The sequence below is a fragment of the Nannobrachium achirus genome (genome assembly GCF_963921795.1).
Source record: "Nannobrachium achirus genome assembly, chromosome: 16".
Lineage (NCBI taxonomy): Eukaryota > Metazoa > Chordata > Actinopteri > Myctophiformes > Myctophidae > Nannobrachium > Nannobrachium achirus.
Genome location: NC_137823.1, coordinates 20,808,984 through 20,826,050, shown reverse-complemented (window position 1 = coordinate 20,826,050; position 17,067 = coordinate 20,808,984). Strand labels below are relative to the sequence as shown.

Here is a 17,067-nt window from a genome sequence, read left to right as displayed (position 1 = left end):
CCTCAAAGAACCATGTAAAAAAAGGTTCTCTGAAGAACCTTTTGGAAAAGGAAAATTTATAATGGTTCTTCAGCTAAAAAATGGTTCTTCAGCTAAAAAATATTCTTTCAGCTAAAAAAGTGTTTCTTAGGGTAATAAATGTTTCATTACACTTTAAAATATATCAGATTTGTTGGAAAAGATGAACACAATTAGTTATAACTCATTGAATTTAATCAAATCATCATTTAATCAAAATTCAACATCAGTACAACAGTTTCAAAACATTTAAATATATTTAAAACTCTTAAGTGCCGTGCAAGTAAAAAAGAAGAATCCAAAGCAAGTCCACCTCATACAGGCTCCAGCCGCATATTTGACAGAGTTCAAAAGAATGCGTTTACTCTTCCAGAGCTTCTCATCAACAGCAAGTTCTTAAAATGAGCCTGCAAGTTCAGTGGAAGTTCTTGAAGGGACAAGTCACTGACTGTTGGTTGTGTATCATCTTTGATGAGACTTCCAATCCCAACACTGCTGAAGCAGTGCGCGCCACGTAGCTCTTGAAGTCGACGTGGGACTGCCGTCCTGCCTGGGCGACATCCGCGTAGCCGGCGTCGTTCACGTCCCCGCTCGTGCCGTGGCCGGTTCCGTTGGCGCCGTAAGCAACGTCACTACTAGTGCAGCTGCTGTTTGCCGTGTGGTGATGGTGGTGGGGAATGAGGTACGGGGCGCCCGAGCTGCTGCAGGAGAAGCCAGCCGGGTGCACATCCTCCTAGGAGCCATGGGAGGACTTGAGTGGACGACTGGGACAGGCTGGAGCACAGGGGATGCTTCTGCTCTGATGTCGTACGCGTTCTGAAGAAGGGGGAGGTTCAGTTAGTCACATTTAAGATAGTTAATTCTATCCTTTTCATACAAAATGGAAAATGGTTAGCAGTAAGTTTGTGTGGAGACGCTAGGAATAACAGCACCTCCTAGTCTTACTGTTCTAAATGTTCACTTTCTCTTTCTGGGGCCACAAAGCGGTCTTTCTAAGCTTGAGTTAACATTTCTGAGTTGACATCAATACTAAAATGAACCTTGTATGTGATTCATGTGTGCATGCATGCACAATTAGTGCATCTATTATCCTGTTTACATTTAGAATTACAATTGAGGAAACAGATTGCTCCAATCTGATTTCAATGCATCTAGTGCATTTCTCAGCCCTTTTTGGGTCTGTGTCCTTTATCCAACATCCAATGCCATGATACAAATACTTTATATGATTCTGAAAATGGTACTTTTATGCCAATACCTTTTGTATGCAGAACGTTGTAGTCGAGGATGTTTTCTCTGAAATCCTTCCAGCTCTCGTGCTCAGCAGGGACGACTGCCTTTCTGGTTCCACACGGTCACTGCTACCCAGCTTACAGTGCTGACCTCTGAACCCTTCCTGGCAGCGGAAGCTACTCTTGAAATGATAATAAAAAAGAAATGCTGTGTTCATTTCAGTATTCTTTTAAAAAGTAAATTAAATTGACTTTGGAATTGCATATACTGCAAACCTTTGAAGTCATCTTATACTGCATAAACCTTACGACTTGATGATGATGACCACTTTTCAACCCATCGTCATTAATGTTCACAATTTTGTTTCTACTCTGTGTCTCATAGGAGGGCTGTGGGCAGTTCAGAAATCCATCTACCAATGACATCATTGTTTGGAAGATTCTTTTTTAAAATATTTAGATTTTGGAAGATTCTTTTTTTAAATATTTAGATTTTTATTATAGTGAGAACAATGCCTTCCATTATAACATTGCAACTTTTCAAGAATAGAAATTCAAGAATAGAAAGCCTAGTTTCTATTTGTTTTGATTCCCTATCGAGGATGTCACTGGTAGACGGACGGAGTTCTATGATTTTTGTTATTTTATCATGAACATTAGTGAGGACCAATTAAATGAAGTTAGGTTGAAAAGTGGTGAAGTTCTCCTTTAATGTACAGTAGGGTCAGCAAAATGTTTATATTTAACATTAGTCCAATACTTGTCAAACATCGATTTCACCATTGACATATAATCTAAAAACAGAATTTTACATGATAGGCCTACTGACATTTAATTATTTTGTGCCATTATCTTGTGTTGTGGATGTGACACACACGCGCGCGCGCACACACACACACACACACACACACACACACACACACACACACACACACACACAGGATAACTTACTTTGCTTTCTCACAGCCCATCTCGTCTTCATTCGCTGCCAGCAAATCCCTTTACACGTTCTGTAAGGAAATACAGAGTCAATTTCCCCCTCTTTTTAAACACATTGACCTGTCATTTAAATAACACAGGACACACACCACTAAAAATGCCTTCAACAACTAAACTTGACTTTTATGCTAGTTTACATCAAAAGTTCAACTACATACCTTCTTAGCTTTCAGCTAACAGTCAATTGAATTAGCAGCTGCAGCTAACAGCTAATCAACAGTAATGTTGTCTCTTCCCTCTGCCCTGGCTGTCACAACAAACAAATGTAACCACTGCTCGTTATGATGGCAGTGGAACATTCTAACGTCAACTAAAACATGTTGAAAGTCGAAAAAAACTTACTTTACTTACAGAATGAAGGTAAAACTGAAGAGCTGTTAGATTAATCTGGAGTTGAAACCGAAAATTGTCAGTTAAATTTGTCCACAGATGAGGAGGTGAGTTTAGATGACGCAGCAGTAAATCACTTCAGAGTGGAGAACAGAAGGAGGAAGTGGGCGGGGCCAACAATCAGCGCGAGCTTGTTGTTGTGTGTGTGTGTGTGTGTGTGTGTGTGTGTGTGTGTGTGTGTGTGTGTGTGTGTGTGTGTGTGTGTGTGTGTGTGTGTGTGTGTGAGAGAGAGGGGGGGGGGACAACCTTCTTATTATAACTCTATGGGGACAACAGGTTTAAAACAGTAAGCAGTAGGTTTGGTCATGGTGAATCATGATGACCATGATAAAACATTAGATTCTTGACACCTGTCAAGGACAGGCCTATTTAAAAATATATATTATATAAAATGATATTATCCTATATATTTAATAAATAAATGTTTCAGTTTTTCAAATATGTTTTGACAGAATCAGATGTTTTATAATTATAATCATGATTAGGGACTGGATGTCTCCAGGTTTATAATAATGTATATGCATATTTTCTGAAATCTATATGACAGCAAAATGGCCGCTCACACCTATGTTGCACCACCAAGCCAACTGATATGCCCATATAAGGAGATCTCCCTGATGCCATCAGTATATCTCCATATAAAGGCATGCTACCTTTTGTACCCATATATGGAGCAGACTGATTTATTTGCACCTGATCCCATGACAACATATTTAGGTTAGACATGCAACACTTCATATTTGGGTGTAGCTGCATGGTTATGGCTGAGTCGTGACATCAGAGGTAAGCCTGCCTGCTGGCCAAACATTCCTCCTTTAAGACAATTTTATAGGATATTGTTTTTTTTATAAATCTTTCCATCTCCGTATCTGCTGAATGCCTACATTGAAAATTGTAATTGTTTTATGTAGATTATAATTTACAGTTGCAAAATACATACTGTAACCCCCATATAGGCCTAAGAACCTTTTAAATCCCAAAGAACCATCCTCTCATAGGCCTAAGAACCTTTTAAATCCCAAAGAACCATATGAGGATCCTGAAGAACCATTTGCTAAATAAAATGGTTCTTTAGTAGGTGATGGTTCTTCAAAGAACCATATAGCCTTTTAAAGAACCATTTAAGAACCATTATTTTTCTGTGTGTACTGTAGCAGCAAGTACTATGCACAACATTACATAAAGTTACTTAACTATTTGAACCCCAGCATCATTCTGGGGAGAACATTAGCCAAAACTAACAGATCTTCAAGCTCACAATGCGTCGCAATGCGACGCTTGCCGATTTGTTTTGGCAAAGAGATTTGGCGTAGACGGGAAAAGTGGTCAAAGTACGAGTTGTAACTCAAGTCCATGCAGTACTCTACAGCGGTTTAACTAGTGGTTATAACACACCAGTAAGACTCCCTAATCGGGAGATAAGCGACCGTTGGTCGCTTATCTCCACAAATATCACAGCCTCCACCTCTCACGTCATACGGGCAGCCATAGTTACACCTGGAATGTTGAATCTCCATATACGGAGATAACCTACCCATCACACAAAGTCTGACCTCACCAGCCCATACCTGGGCATGGACGACTTATATCTCCATATACGGAGATGGCCATATATGGAGATACGATGACATCACAGAGTCCACAGCTGATGATGTGGCGTGATGTCATACAATACACAAACAAGCCCTATATAAAGGGGCAATTCTCACCAGGGAAGAGAGCATTCCCCACTAGCTGAGTATCTTAAGATGGTTGGATGTGATGATAAGCCACAAATAGGCCAAAAGTTTGTTTTACCAATTATCAAGACATACGGGCAGTTGACAGTTTGCCATTGTTACTCATTGAAGTTGAATCTCCATCTGAATCCCTTTTATGCCCATATATGGAGATCCCTGCTCTGAGTATCTGACATCACTAATCCCTTTTATGCCCATATATGGAGATCCCTGCTCTGAGTATCTGACATCACTAATCCCTTTTATGCCCATATACAGTATGGAGATCCCTAACAGAATCCATTTTATGCCCATATATGGAGATACCTGCTCTGAGTATCTGACATCACTGTGATGTCACCTGTTTATGCCTAAATATGGAGATCCCTGCTCTGAGTATCTGACATCACTGCGATCTCACCTGTGATGTCACAGTGACACATCACCTCAGTATCTGTGATGTCACAGTGACACATCACCTCAGTATCAGGCGTTACACGTATACATTGAGCAGGGCAAAGGTGTGACGTGTGTGACGGACGGACGGACGGACGGACGGACGGACGGTGGAGGTTTTCATACTAAACTGCGACCTTACGGTCGCAATTATACCATAAATAAAATATAATAATAGGTCATAATACAACACATTATAAAATGACATCAACTGTAACATCAGGGCCCTACAACTAAGTACTAGTATGCTTTATACACCCATTGTAATGACATATGTAGTTGCTTGCCGGAAATAGTTAGATCTATGCAAGCTCACAAAACATTGTGAGTTGTTGGATTGATGCCACTTTCAGCATGTGAGAGAGTCATTCAGACAGAAGCATCTCTTATTTCACATCCACATTTTGTACATGTCTGGTTCAGAACCACTGGCTGTATATACTTTCAGGTGATAATATAACTGACATAAAAATAAAAAAAGGAATGTAAAGAAAACTGTCATGGTAGCCTATTTCTTTCTTTAACGATTAAAGCGAACATTTGTAACTCAAACCTTTGCTTCTAATCTAGGGGGTCTCTGGAAACAAGATATTTTGAGATGAGAAAAACGAAAGAAACTGCATTCTATAAATTGATTTAAATTGACTCCAATTAACAGTAATTTAATATTGACCATTTGAGTACATACCAGTATACCTCTGTATGATGTACTCACATGATTTATGTTTATAATGTAGCAGTGAAATAGTCAACCTCGAGTTCTTATTTATAACATAATCTAATGTGTTTTTATCAGTGACCTATGGAGTGGTGCATGTCAGATAAGATACAGTATAAATGTATAGGCTAATTTAAAAGATGATATGGCACTGATGCAGATTATTTTATGTAACTAATAAACAATATCTTTATTGTAGGCCAGCTGTCTCGTGAAAGGACCTCATTGTAAAGTAGTCTGCCATGTCTAAATTGTCTAATCTATGCAGTTTTAACATTATTCTTATGTGTTTCAAGTTTCAATTCAATTGTACAATGTGTGGCCCTTCACTTACTTTAACGTAGTCAGTAAGGCCCTCTGAAAATAAATGCTGCCCACCCCTGCCTTAGAAGGATTCTGAAGACATTTGTAGAATTAGCCTCAGGTCTTTAATGGGTTGAGGATAATTTTAGCTACAAGCCCTTTGCTGTTCAGACCTGCATGGTTCTGGGTGACTGGGTCTTCATTGTCATGACATGGAATTGGATTAACAATGTTACGTAATAATGTCACAACAAGAACACATCTCACAAGCACTGTCAGACACAATTCAGTCAAATGGAAAGAACATCACTTGGACACACTGGAAGGTTATTGATCCACGCATGCACAAACTAAGACTGTAATGCCTCAACCGTGCTTATCAGGGTCCCCAGTTCAAAATGGTTGGGGTCACGGCCTGAAAAGCTTGATAACCACTGATATACAGTAGGCTATCTGGTACACATAATCAATAAAACTCTAGTTTCTTTGTGTAACATCTATATATATACTATAGGCTGGTGATAGATCTATGGATTGGAGACAATCTGTTTTTGGATAAGACCAACAAGTCATATTTCACGACATTTGACCTAAACTCATCATGTCAAAGGTTGCTCACAACGTCATGAAATTGGTACATTGTGTTTGCCCTCACTCTGGAGTATACATCAACCCATATCTCTGTTTAATACAAGTTTCAACAAGTTGACATAGCCTTGGGAGATGGCTGACATTTCCCATGTCAAATAACAATCTTTGAATTAAAGAGATAGCTGACACTATTAGGGCCAGGAGAATGTTTTGATCTTACAGACGCCTCTCTGCAGCAACAACAACAAGTTACCAAATCACGTCAACAACCCATCCTTGGGACATGATGACCCAGCCAGCCTAGTCAATGGTCAAGACCAGATGCACATATAGGGCCTTCCCAAGATGACATCATCCTGCCATCCTCTCATCTTCTGACAGAGCTGTCATAATTGTGTGCTCACTTGTGGGTTCGCTGAAAGCGAGCACACGTATGTTCTTCTCATTATTTATCTATCAGAGTAGATTCTCCTCAAAACTTTGGCACGTAGCCCTGGAATGGCTGGGGATGTATGTATGTATGTATGTATGTATGTAGGTGACTGGGATTTTTAAAGACTGTAGCCCTGGAATGTCTGGGAATGTATGTATGTAGGTGTCCCCCCCCTACAGCCAATGAGGGACCAGCATTCCTGGTGATGCCACTGGTGATGTCAGCAGAGTTTGGTATATAAGAGCATTCCTGGTAATGTCTTCATTATAAAAGTCTGGGTTTCCGAGGCTATGTCTTCATTAACAGCCAATGAGGCCAGCAGGGCATGTGTGGCCTGCTTGAGTAGGCCTATGAGGTGCAAGTAAGTTGGCACCTACTTGTCTGCATTGTAATTCCATTACCATTTTACGTCAGTAAAATGAAAGAAAGGGGGGAGCCCGCTGGACTAGTCCAGGCGCATACCACATAGGCATTGTCACATATAGGCATTGATGCCTGACGGCGTCGCCAGTTTGATTCCCGATCCGGAAGACCTTTGCCGCATGTACTCCCTGTCTCTCCCCCATTTCCTGTCAGTCTACTGTCCTATCCAATAAAGCAAATATTAAAAAAGAGAGAGCATTGCCTGGGACCGTGACACTTTTATCCACCTGTTTCCGCGAGAATTTACTGTAGTATTATTTGTGGGACACTTCCGGTTAACAGCAGACATACAAGCTCACGTCGCGTCGTAGATGCAACCGTTGTGAGCTTGTAGATCACACTCGGCTGCAGCGCCGGAAGCTCTGTGCTACTTCTGCGCAATGCACGATGGGATGTTGGAAAGTTGTGGGTACTATTGTTTTTTTTGGCTTGGAGCGAGCCCACACTGTTTCGTAGGAACAGTATTTCTAGTTGTCATCTATTATTGTGATAGATAACTGTCATTTGTGCTGCCCATCAGATAACAATGCTATTACCTCTGTTACAAGTTCCTTGGAAAACAATGGTCTATCATCAAAACGGCTGACGAGTCTTTATTTCTTGTTTTCTTATCAGATTTCTAAACTATCAGCTGCCCTGTTGGGTGCAGCCAGACAGCATTAGCATTTTCCTTTCATGCAAGACTGCAGTTACAACACACACACACACACACACACACACACACACACACACACACACACACACACACACACACACACACACACACACACACACTCCCGAAGGGTGAGGGCTTCCCCAGTGTCACACACGCGCAATAGGTCTTCCCCAAGCATGAACAAGCAGCAGCAGCAGCTCGTGCACGAGCACACACGAACACAAACAGAGAGAGAGAGAGAGAGAGAGAGAGAGAGAGAGAGAGAGAGAGAGAGAGAGAGAGATTGCTTCCTGCTTCAGAGCATTCAGAGCAGCTCACACACACACAGAGAGAGAGAGAGAGGCAGTACAGTACAGAGAGAGAGAGTCCACTCCACACACACAGCAACTGAACACATGTCAACACACAGAGAACAGCGACACGTACAGCTCTCAACACGAGCACAAAAACTACCGAAACAACAAAGAAGAGTCTGGACATTTTGAACATCTTTTCGTGGGAGAGAAACTCTACTTTATTGAACGGAGTGTGATCTAAAAAGGACCAGATAGGAGGAGGCTTCGAAAAAGAAGTTTCCCTTTTCTTCCGCTTTTTTGGTAGGAGGGACATCCAATTAGTTCTTTTTTTAAACAACATCCACAGCCACAGGAGTAATAACAACGCTGTAATAATATATTTCGCTGCTTGGAAGCAGAACGAGGAGGAGGAGGAGGCGTGGACACAAATGTGTGCGTGTGCGTGCGTGAGAGACATGCTCTCACACACAGATAATAAAGACACTACCAGAGGAGCAGACATACACTCACTGTAAGCAGGTAGGATACTCTTTTTTATTTTACTTAATTCAAAGTGTAGCTTACTTGAGTAAAATTATAAAAAGATATGCTATCAAAATGAAGGCTATATATTGCTACTTAAAGTGCCTACAGTAAAATTACTCATTCGGCATTATGCATTTCAAGTTTTCAAATGTGCATTGGATTCTTTTGAAAATAGCAGATCTTGCCATACAGACTGTAAACGGCCAAAACTTTTGGCCGTTTACAGTCTGTATGGCCCAAAAGTATAGGGAAGTAACGTATGTTTTGTAGTAGCCTATTAATCAAAACCTACAACGTAACTTACTAAAGTTTTCAAATAATTTTAGTGTAGTAAACGTAGGCTACAATATGTTTTCATACATTGGAAATACTCCAAGTAAAAATACCACGAGTGGTGCTTGAGTAAATGTAGCCTATTACTGCCACTCTGCCAGTAGCCAACTGCCAAAGTTCTTCTGTGTCGCTCGACGAAAAAACAGCAGATCTACAAGCTCGCAACGGGTAGCATCTGCTAGACGCTGTGAGCTTGTAGATCGGCTATGCTTTTCGGCGCCCCCGTCGGAGTGGCTCGATAAAAAAGCAAGCAAAGAATGTTATAAAGTCGAGTCTTTTGTTTTCAGACTCCCCCAGGAACTCTTGAAGGCATCCAACGCGTTATGGCATTGGTTCTCAAAGTGGGGTCCGGGGACCCCCATGGTTCCTTGAGGGAGTTCCAGGGGGTCCCCAGTTAAATGATACTGATAGTTAGGAACCAAATGGACCATTATAGGACTGCAACTCAGAGAGTGTACAAATGGACCATAACGGGTCCATTTGGTTCCATTTGTACTCTATTGAGTTAAATTAACATTGATTTTACTATAATTGTGGTCCCAGAGATAGAAACACCATTAATTCATGTCAAACTGGGGGTCCTTGAAATTAAAATGTTGAACTTGAAAGTCTCTGCTAGGGCCGTACAAATCTTCTCTTAAGGGGGTCCTTGGCCTATCTTTTCAAATGGGCGGAGGGTCCACGAGCTGTCAAGTGTCAAGTTGGGGGTCCTTGACATGAGAAAGAACCACTGCTTTTATAAATGAGGCTTTATTTTCCTTTGTAGGCCCATTTGGGACATTAAGACGTAGGCTACTACAGTATACTACTATAGGTCTACTATTCTGATACACGCTATTGTTGTTGTTAATAGTTTGCCATACAGGCTGTTAGACTGTATAGGCCACTGTACAGGTCAGATCAGTAGCCTACAGTTGTTGTTGCTATTGTTAATATTGCTGCAGGTGTTGTAGATGCTGAAGGTAATATAGCTTAAATGACAATAGACAATTAGACATGGTTCAGTGTACATCATCATCCCTGAGGGCTTCACTTCATGCCTGGTTCAGATGCCTAGGGCAGTGGTTCTCAACCTTTTCAAGCCACGACCCCCAAAATAATCATAATTTAACTTGGGACCCCCGCACCCTGATGAGCACTAAGACTTGAGGGATTACATTTTGTATAACACAGTTCTATTGTGAAAATAGCAGAGTGAGCAGCATCTAGATCGGCTATTTTCACAATTTCTGCCTCTAGAGGTACTAAAAAGTCCTTAAATTGTCACTTTAGAAATGTGCATAAACACTCTATACACTTACACTTTATGTTGGTTTGTTTACTGTTGAGTGAGAAAACAATGTTTCACATTAAGTTAATCATCTGGAGACCCCCCTGGGCAGGGGTCCTGACCCACAGGTTGAGAACCAGTTGCCTAGGGGGATAATAATCATGTAATATGGTCACTGTCGGGCAGAAACCTTGTATCTCCCAAGTTTCAAATGTGTATGTTTTATTGTAAAGTACAGCATACAAGATATCGCACAAAACTAGTGAAAATAGAAGATCTACAAGCACACGTAGATCGGTTATTTTCTCTAGTTTAAAATCATTTTTAAAATGATAAATACAAAACGAACGGTTTTGGACATGGTTTCCACCTTGCAACGACCATATGTTATTATATCATCGTCATTATCATCATTATCATCATTCATCATCATCCTAAAGTCTAAGCTACAGGCCTACATTGAATATTAACTATGCGCACACGTGTGTGTGCAGGCGCAAGAGAAACTTCAAAATGCAGTTTATTTAAAATATTTTGTTTCATACCAATAACAAAAACTGGTATGACAAAAACATAAAACTAAAAGAGAAAGAGGGAGAGAGAAAGAGAGAGTGTGTGTGTGTGTGTGTGTGTGTGTGTGTGTGTGTGTGTGTGTGTGTGTGTGTGTGTGCAGTGCACACACGCACATGATGCAGGTGTGCATGCATGCGTGCGAACAACCTTAGCAGCAGTTGCACGGGATACACAGCATCATTGTATGACCACTATCATCATCTCTATCACCATCAAATTCAACACTGTGTCGATGGTGATAAAGATGATGATAGTGGGCATGCAGTGACGAAGACGATCAATGTGAGGATGATGCTGGCCATGCAGGGCAGCAGGGTACCACGCTAACCCAGAAACAAACATTTTAGAAGGGCTTCCAAACAGTCTTGCCAGATTTCTGCCAGAGAAACAAGAGGTCAGGTCTGTGAAAACAAGCCCAAAATAATAAGTGACTAGGCTACATGATCACATAAACAGGGGGGTTCCCAGCAAAATGACTAAAAATACCAATAACAATCAGTTGAACCCCACTTTAACCCCATACACATTGGCTATTTGAAAATAGCCGATATGTTCTGCTATTTGAAAAAAAAAAAAGAAAAAAAAAAAGTATTTGGAATTTGAAATATATATCTTTTGAAACATTCTAACAACACAAATCTTGTATGGAGGTCTGGCACTAAATATTTTCAGATGGGGAGTCCACTGACATATACGTACATATCAATTCGGGGGTCCTTGACATGAAACAGTTTGAGAACCTCTGGCTTAAACAAACAAAAAAACACAGTGTGCAGCCTCCAATATTTACCAGAAAAGACTACTTAAAAACATATGCGGACAAAGCAACACTCACTGCTTCCAAACCATTGCCACTAACCTGCACCAGTGACTGGTTAAAAATATACAATACCAGCACACACAACTCCTACTCTATGGTCGTTGCTTGGTAACTAAAGTCTCTCTAAAAACTTTTGCAGTATCACCATGGTAATGATGTGTGTTATATAGCAGCAGACACTAAAAGCTTGATTTACAGTATACCTTTGTCGTCCTCCGGTGTCGCTCGCCCGAAAATAGCTCATTAGTGAGCTTGTAGATCGGCTATACGCAACACCGTTTACACTAGACTAGGGCAGTGGTTCTCAACCTTTTCAGGCCACGACCCTCAAAATAATCATATTTTAACTGGGGACCCCGATTGTGAAAATAGCTTCTGCCTCTAATATTTGACAATTTGGCCAATGTCTAATTGATGTATTAAAAGTCCTTAAATTGTCACTTTAGAAATGTGCAGATATCCTCTAGACACTTAAACCTTTGTTTACTGTTGAGTGAGAAAACAATGTTGCACATTAAGTTAATCTTCTGGGGACCCCCCAAAATAATTTGGGGTTGAGATTCGAGAACCACTGGTTTAGACTAGACTAGGGCAGCATTGTATGAGGGGATTTGTTGTCCCGTTAAGCAGGAATGGAGACTGGTGCCCGGCCTGTAAGGGACGGAACAGTCTGGCCTTAACCCATTTAGGATGGGAACCCCTTTCCTTTTGGGGTTTTCACCTTTCAAGACAGGAAACTCCTTTGGAGTTGTTGTTGCTATGTACAGCAGTGGTTCCCAAACCCTTCAGGTCGAGACCCAAAAGAAAAATTAGATAAATATTTGTTTTCTAATTTATTTAATTTCTTAGATTTTTGGAGCTGTGTGAAGCACAGGCTCCCTATACGTGGCCGTGTGGGTCTGTCTGTGTGTCTGTCTGTGTGTGTGTGTGTCTGTATGTAGCCTGAACTTCCTAAACTTCGGCACGCTACTAGTCCCACAGTTTTGCCACCACACACTCGCGCCATATGTCAAATCGACCGGCTTACTCGGGAGTCGTGGGCTAGTAACTTGCTAAGAGAAAGGTTCAATAGTTTAATTGATATTAATTTATTAGTGAATTAATTTTCCCCATTGACTTATAATGGGAATCGCAAAAACTCACATTCAATTATTTGTCTCTCGCAAACCATAGGGGCTAGAGTTTCAAGACTTGGAGAGGAGGTTCATAATGATTTCAAGGATTAAATAAAAAATAATTGTGTCATTTGGCCGCATGGTGGCGCCATAACACCCCACTTTACGTTTTGGCCTGTAACTCTTGAACCGTAGGTCGGAAAATTAAATTTTTTTTTTCCCTGGATTCCTTGGGTCATGACGCATCTCCCCATATAGGCCACGCCCATTTGCGCCATGATAGATTTTCCGCCATCTTGAATTTTCTCCAAAACACACTTTTTGCTCCTTTTCCTACATATTTTCTTCAAATGTCACAAAAATCGGTACACATGATCCACACACACACACACACACACACACACACACACACACACACACACACACACACACACACACACACACACACACACACAGCTCCACTTCACACGGGTGTGATTTTTCTTTTATTTATTGATGAAATTACTTACAAAAAAATAATTATATTTTTCTTTTCATGAAAATCTTAGTGTTTTAGGGAATGTTTTTTGAAAATGTTTTGAAATAATAATAAAAAAACAAACATTTAGGAAACCAAAAAATAAGGGACCCATAAAAATGTGTCCGCGACCCACAAATGGATCCAAACCCAGTGTTTTTTTTTTCTTTCTTTTTTTTAATTTTTGAATAAATATTTTACAATTTTCAGAAAACTTAGGTCAGGTTTTAGAAGGCGTTTTTAGAATGAATCGGCCTCAGTCCTAAATGTGTTTAAAATCCACAGGCTAATTGAACACAATTAATCTGTACTTCAGATTGATCCATCAGGTGATTCTGGAGGTGCATTGGTGAAATACTGCACTCACTGTGAAATCGTAAGGCTGATAAAGTAAATAAAAAAGTAACTTAAGTTACGTTGTACTTAACAACATTACTCATCGACTTTGGCTCGAAGTGTTGCTCATTTCAATATGTCATCACCAGTAAGACTCCCTAATCGGGAGATAAGCGACTGTCAGGTCGCATGTAAAAATCGGCCTGATGGTGGCGCTAAATGGGACAGATCCATGTTGATGACATGACTCTAGACATACTGTGTACCACTTTGTGGGATTTTAGGAGCAGTGTCCAAAAATGTGTTTGAAAAAATCAACATTACTCATCGACTTTGGCTCGAAGTGTTGCTCATTGCAATGTGTCATCATGAACTTTTCAAACAACAACAGACGTACAGAGTACAGACAGGCCTGACAGTATATTTTACACTTAGCATTTAGCAGGCACTCTTAATCCAGAGCGATTTACAATGAGCAAGGACATCACAAGGTGATACATCCAATGCATAGACATAGTAATCTAGGTTCTTAGGTAAATCAAGAACCTAGTTTAACCAAAAATCTATGACACGTGTATGGAGAGCAGTTACTGGTTTATAGCTTTCTGCACGGCACTGATCTGTATCTAACTGCATGTCCTCACCTGTGTCTGTGTGTCTCTCTCTGTCTTTCTCACACAAATACCCCCCCATTCTGACAGTTATTTAATTATCTTAATAACTGCTTGGGGGTTAGAAGAGTCCAGTACCCGCTTCCCAGGGTACTCTTATATGAAATTCAAAATGTTAGCAGTCAGGTTAACAAAAATATAGCCAGTAAATTGGTCTTCTCTTCTCTTCTCTTCTCTTCTCTTCTCTTCTCTTCTCTTCTCTTCTCTTGCAATGGTTTATTATTTTAAGAAGCACCGGTTCACTGTGAAATGTGTTATACGTGATTTCAACTGATTTGTAACTAAATTAAAGGAGTAGTTCACCGAACTTCACCCCCAAAATGACTTTTTTCCTATTGATTACTCATGCCATGGAGACTTGAGTTCAATCATATTTTTAGTTTTTTGTTGCATTCCTAAGACAATAATTTGATTACAATAAATGTACCCCTATTGATTCCGGATGGGGACCCGAATCCATTTGGGTAAATTTACTATAATCAATATCTCTCTCCATGGCGTGAGTAATCATTATCAATAGAAAAATAATCATTTTGGGGGTGAACTACTCCTTTAAGAGTCTTACGATTACTCTTCCGTCTTGACAACTGCATGTGTGTCAGCCTGTGTTAACTCTCTGTCGTTCACTGTTGGATGGATTAGTCATGTTCTTTTTATTGTTCAAAATGGGTCACATGCTAATTTGGGGTGGGTTCTATACAGTAAATGAGCAGTATGGTCTCGTAGGCCTGGAGGCACGGTCCAACAATGAAACAAACAAGCCCTAGATTAATAGACAGACAGTTTCTTGAGTATTCGTTGTGGTCTGCTCGGCAGAAGACCATTCCAGACATGACTTATTCAGTGACGTAACAGTGTTTTGTCTTCTTTGTGGAACTGTGTCACGGTCTGCGATCGGTTAGAGGTCTGAACTTTAAATGTTTAGAGAAACAGAAGCCGCATTTGATAAAGTGGTACCCAAGCTTTGGCTTTGGGGGGCCTGACGCACTGGGTTTAATGTTAATACAATACTTTAATTTTGAAATAGTTATTTAAACCATTTAGTCCTGAGGCCTATTATAAAAAAAACATCTTCTAAAACCTATAACCTACGTTTTTTGAAAACCTTCAAATTCGTATTCAAAAAAATTAAAAGCAACAAGTGGTCAGATGGGCTTCCATGAATACAGTTGTGAAATTGCTAAAAAAATAACATGTTTGGTCATAATTATGTTTTGCTGAGACTCCTCGCTGTCTTTCTCTGTTGTCTGTCTCATTGTCTGCATGTCCCCTGCGGCAAGGAGACTGCATATAATCCCGTCTTTATCCCACTTCTATTAACCTTTAAGGTGCAGGGTAGACTGGGTACGCTGGGAATTGGAAAGGTCACTGGTTCGACTCTCAGCCCTCCCGTGTCTCCTGTACACGTGGAAGGACAACTTTGTTTTTTTTACAACAGGGGTTCATATTTTAGATAGTAATTAGAGAAAAGAAAAGATGACTGTTAAAATGTTTTCATTTACTGCTTTCTATTGTTTTAGCAATTTTAGTATTTTGATTTCAGTGGGCATGCGTACAAGTGGCTAAATATGTCTTTTTAGACACAATAAGACGGAAATGTTACTATTTACACCAGCCCCCATAAGTCACATCTACCCATGAAAGATTGTGGTGCATCTTGGGAATGGGCATGTGTCTTAAAAAGACATATTTAGCCACTTGCAAAGTGTGAAAGAAGTAAATGAAAACATTTTTCTAAGCAGCCTTCAGCCTGGGGGGAAGCTGCAAAAGTAATCAGAAAACAATGTCTTTCCTTCCTCCAGCTCTCTCTCCCATCATTCCTCTTGTTCTCTCCCACTGGTCCCTTCTCCCCTTTCTCAGTCTCTCTCTCTCTCTCTCTCCCCCCGATATTACTCTATCTCTCTCTCTCTCTCTCTCTCTCTCTCTCTCTCTCTGTCTCTCTCTCTCTCTCTCTCTGTCTCTCTCTCTCTCAGTCTCTCTCCTCTACCTCCCTCTCCCTGTCTCAGAAGGAATGCTACTGTAACGTTCATTTATTTTTAGACTGAAATCCACCTCACTTTTTAACCAAACAAAGGCCGACTCGCCACTTGAGGACGGACCAGCGGCCATAAATAGAGAGCGTTTGTCCCAGGTTAGAGCTATTGGTTTACGGTGACACACACACACACACGCACACAGTTTTGTATTTAGTACCATCCATTTGGGGACATTTGGGGACATTACATAGACTTCCATTCATTTTCTGTGGCCTTACCCTAAGGCCTGTTTGAGGATCAAAATACCCGACCACTGTGTGTGCACAGCTGTGGGACAGAGCGATCTGTTATTCAAACCATATCATCATTAAAAATACATAACAAAATCACTTTTTACTGGAACACATACATAGAGATGAGTGGTGATCAATCCATTCCATTCTATAAACAAGTGAGATGTTCTTTTCTCCCCACATTCCCGTTCTTGCCTCTTGTGTTTTGTTTCTGTATATTGTTAAGCATAACATCTGCTGTGTTTGGGTGTCCAACAGGGGCTGATTCATTCTCACTGTTTGAACGGTTTTCGGGCGAGTTTCCAACAGTTGAACCTTCTTCCCACGATTAGGTTCCCAACCTTCATGACGCCTTTTTAAAATGGTTTATTTCTAAATCGATTCATCGTATTACACATGTTTGTGT

At 40.5% G+C, this 17,067-nt stretch overlaps 1 protein-coding gene across 5 annotated transcripts; it reads right to left on the bottom strand.

Annotated features, from left to right (window-relative positions):
• Positions 1-297: 297 nt before the first annotated feature.
• Positions 298-2,691, bottom strand: LOC308301286 (uncharacterized protein). 5 transcript variants are annotated; one of them, XR_013962863.1, is made up of 4 exons: positions 2,592-2,681; positions 2,202-2,260; positions 1,277-1,432; positions 298-834 (listed from the first exon to the last, which is right to left on the bottom strand). XR_013962863.1 is itself a non-coding variant. In XM_080745214.1 (4 exons), the coding sequence occupies exons 2-4, from the start codon at positions 2,219-2,221 to the stop codon at positions 598-600; spliced, it is 408 nt and encodes a 135-aa protein (XP_080601340.1). In that variant the 5' UTR covers positions 2,222-2,260; positions 2,601-2,691; the 3' UTR covers positions 298-597. The 5 variants fall into 5 exon arrangements, 3 of the variants coding, with proteins under 3 accessions (XP_080601340.1, XP_080601339.1, XP_080601338.1); XR_013962864.1 differs by lacking the exon at positions 2,592-2,681 and adding an exon at positions 2,408-2,542; XM_080745214.1 differs by having other exon boundaries at positions 1,277-1,427; positions 2,601-2,691.
• Between the last annotated feature and the right edge of the window lie 14,376 nt (positions 2,692-17,067).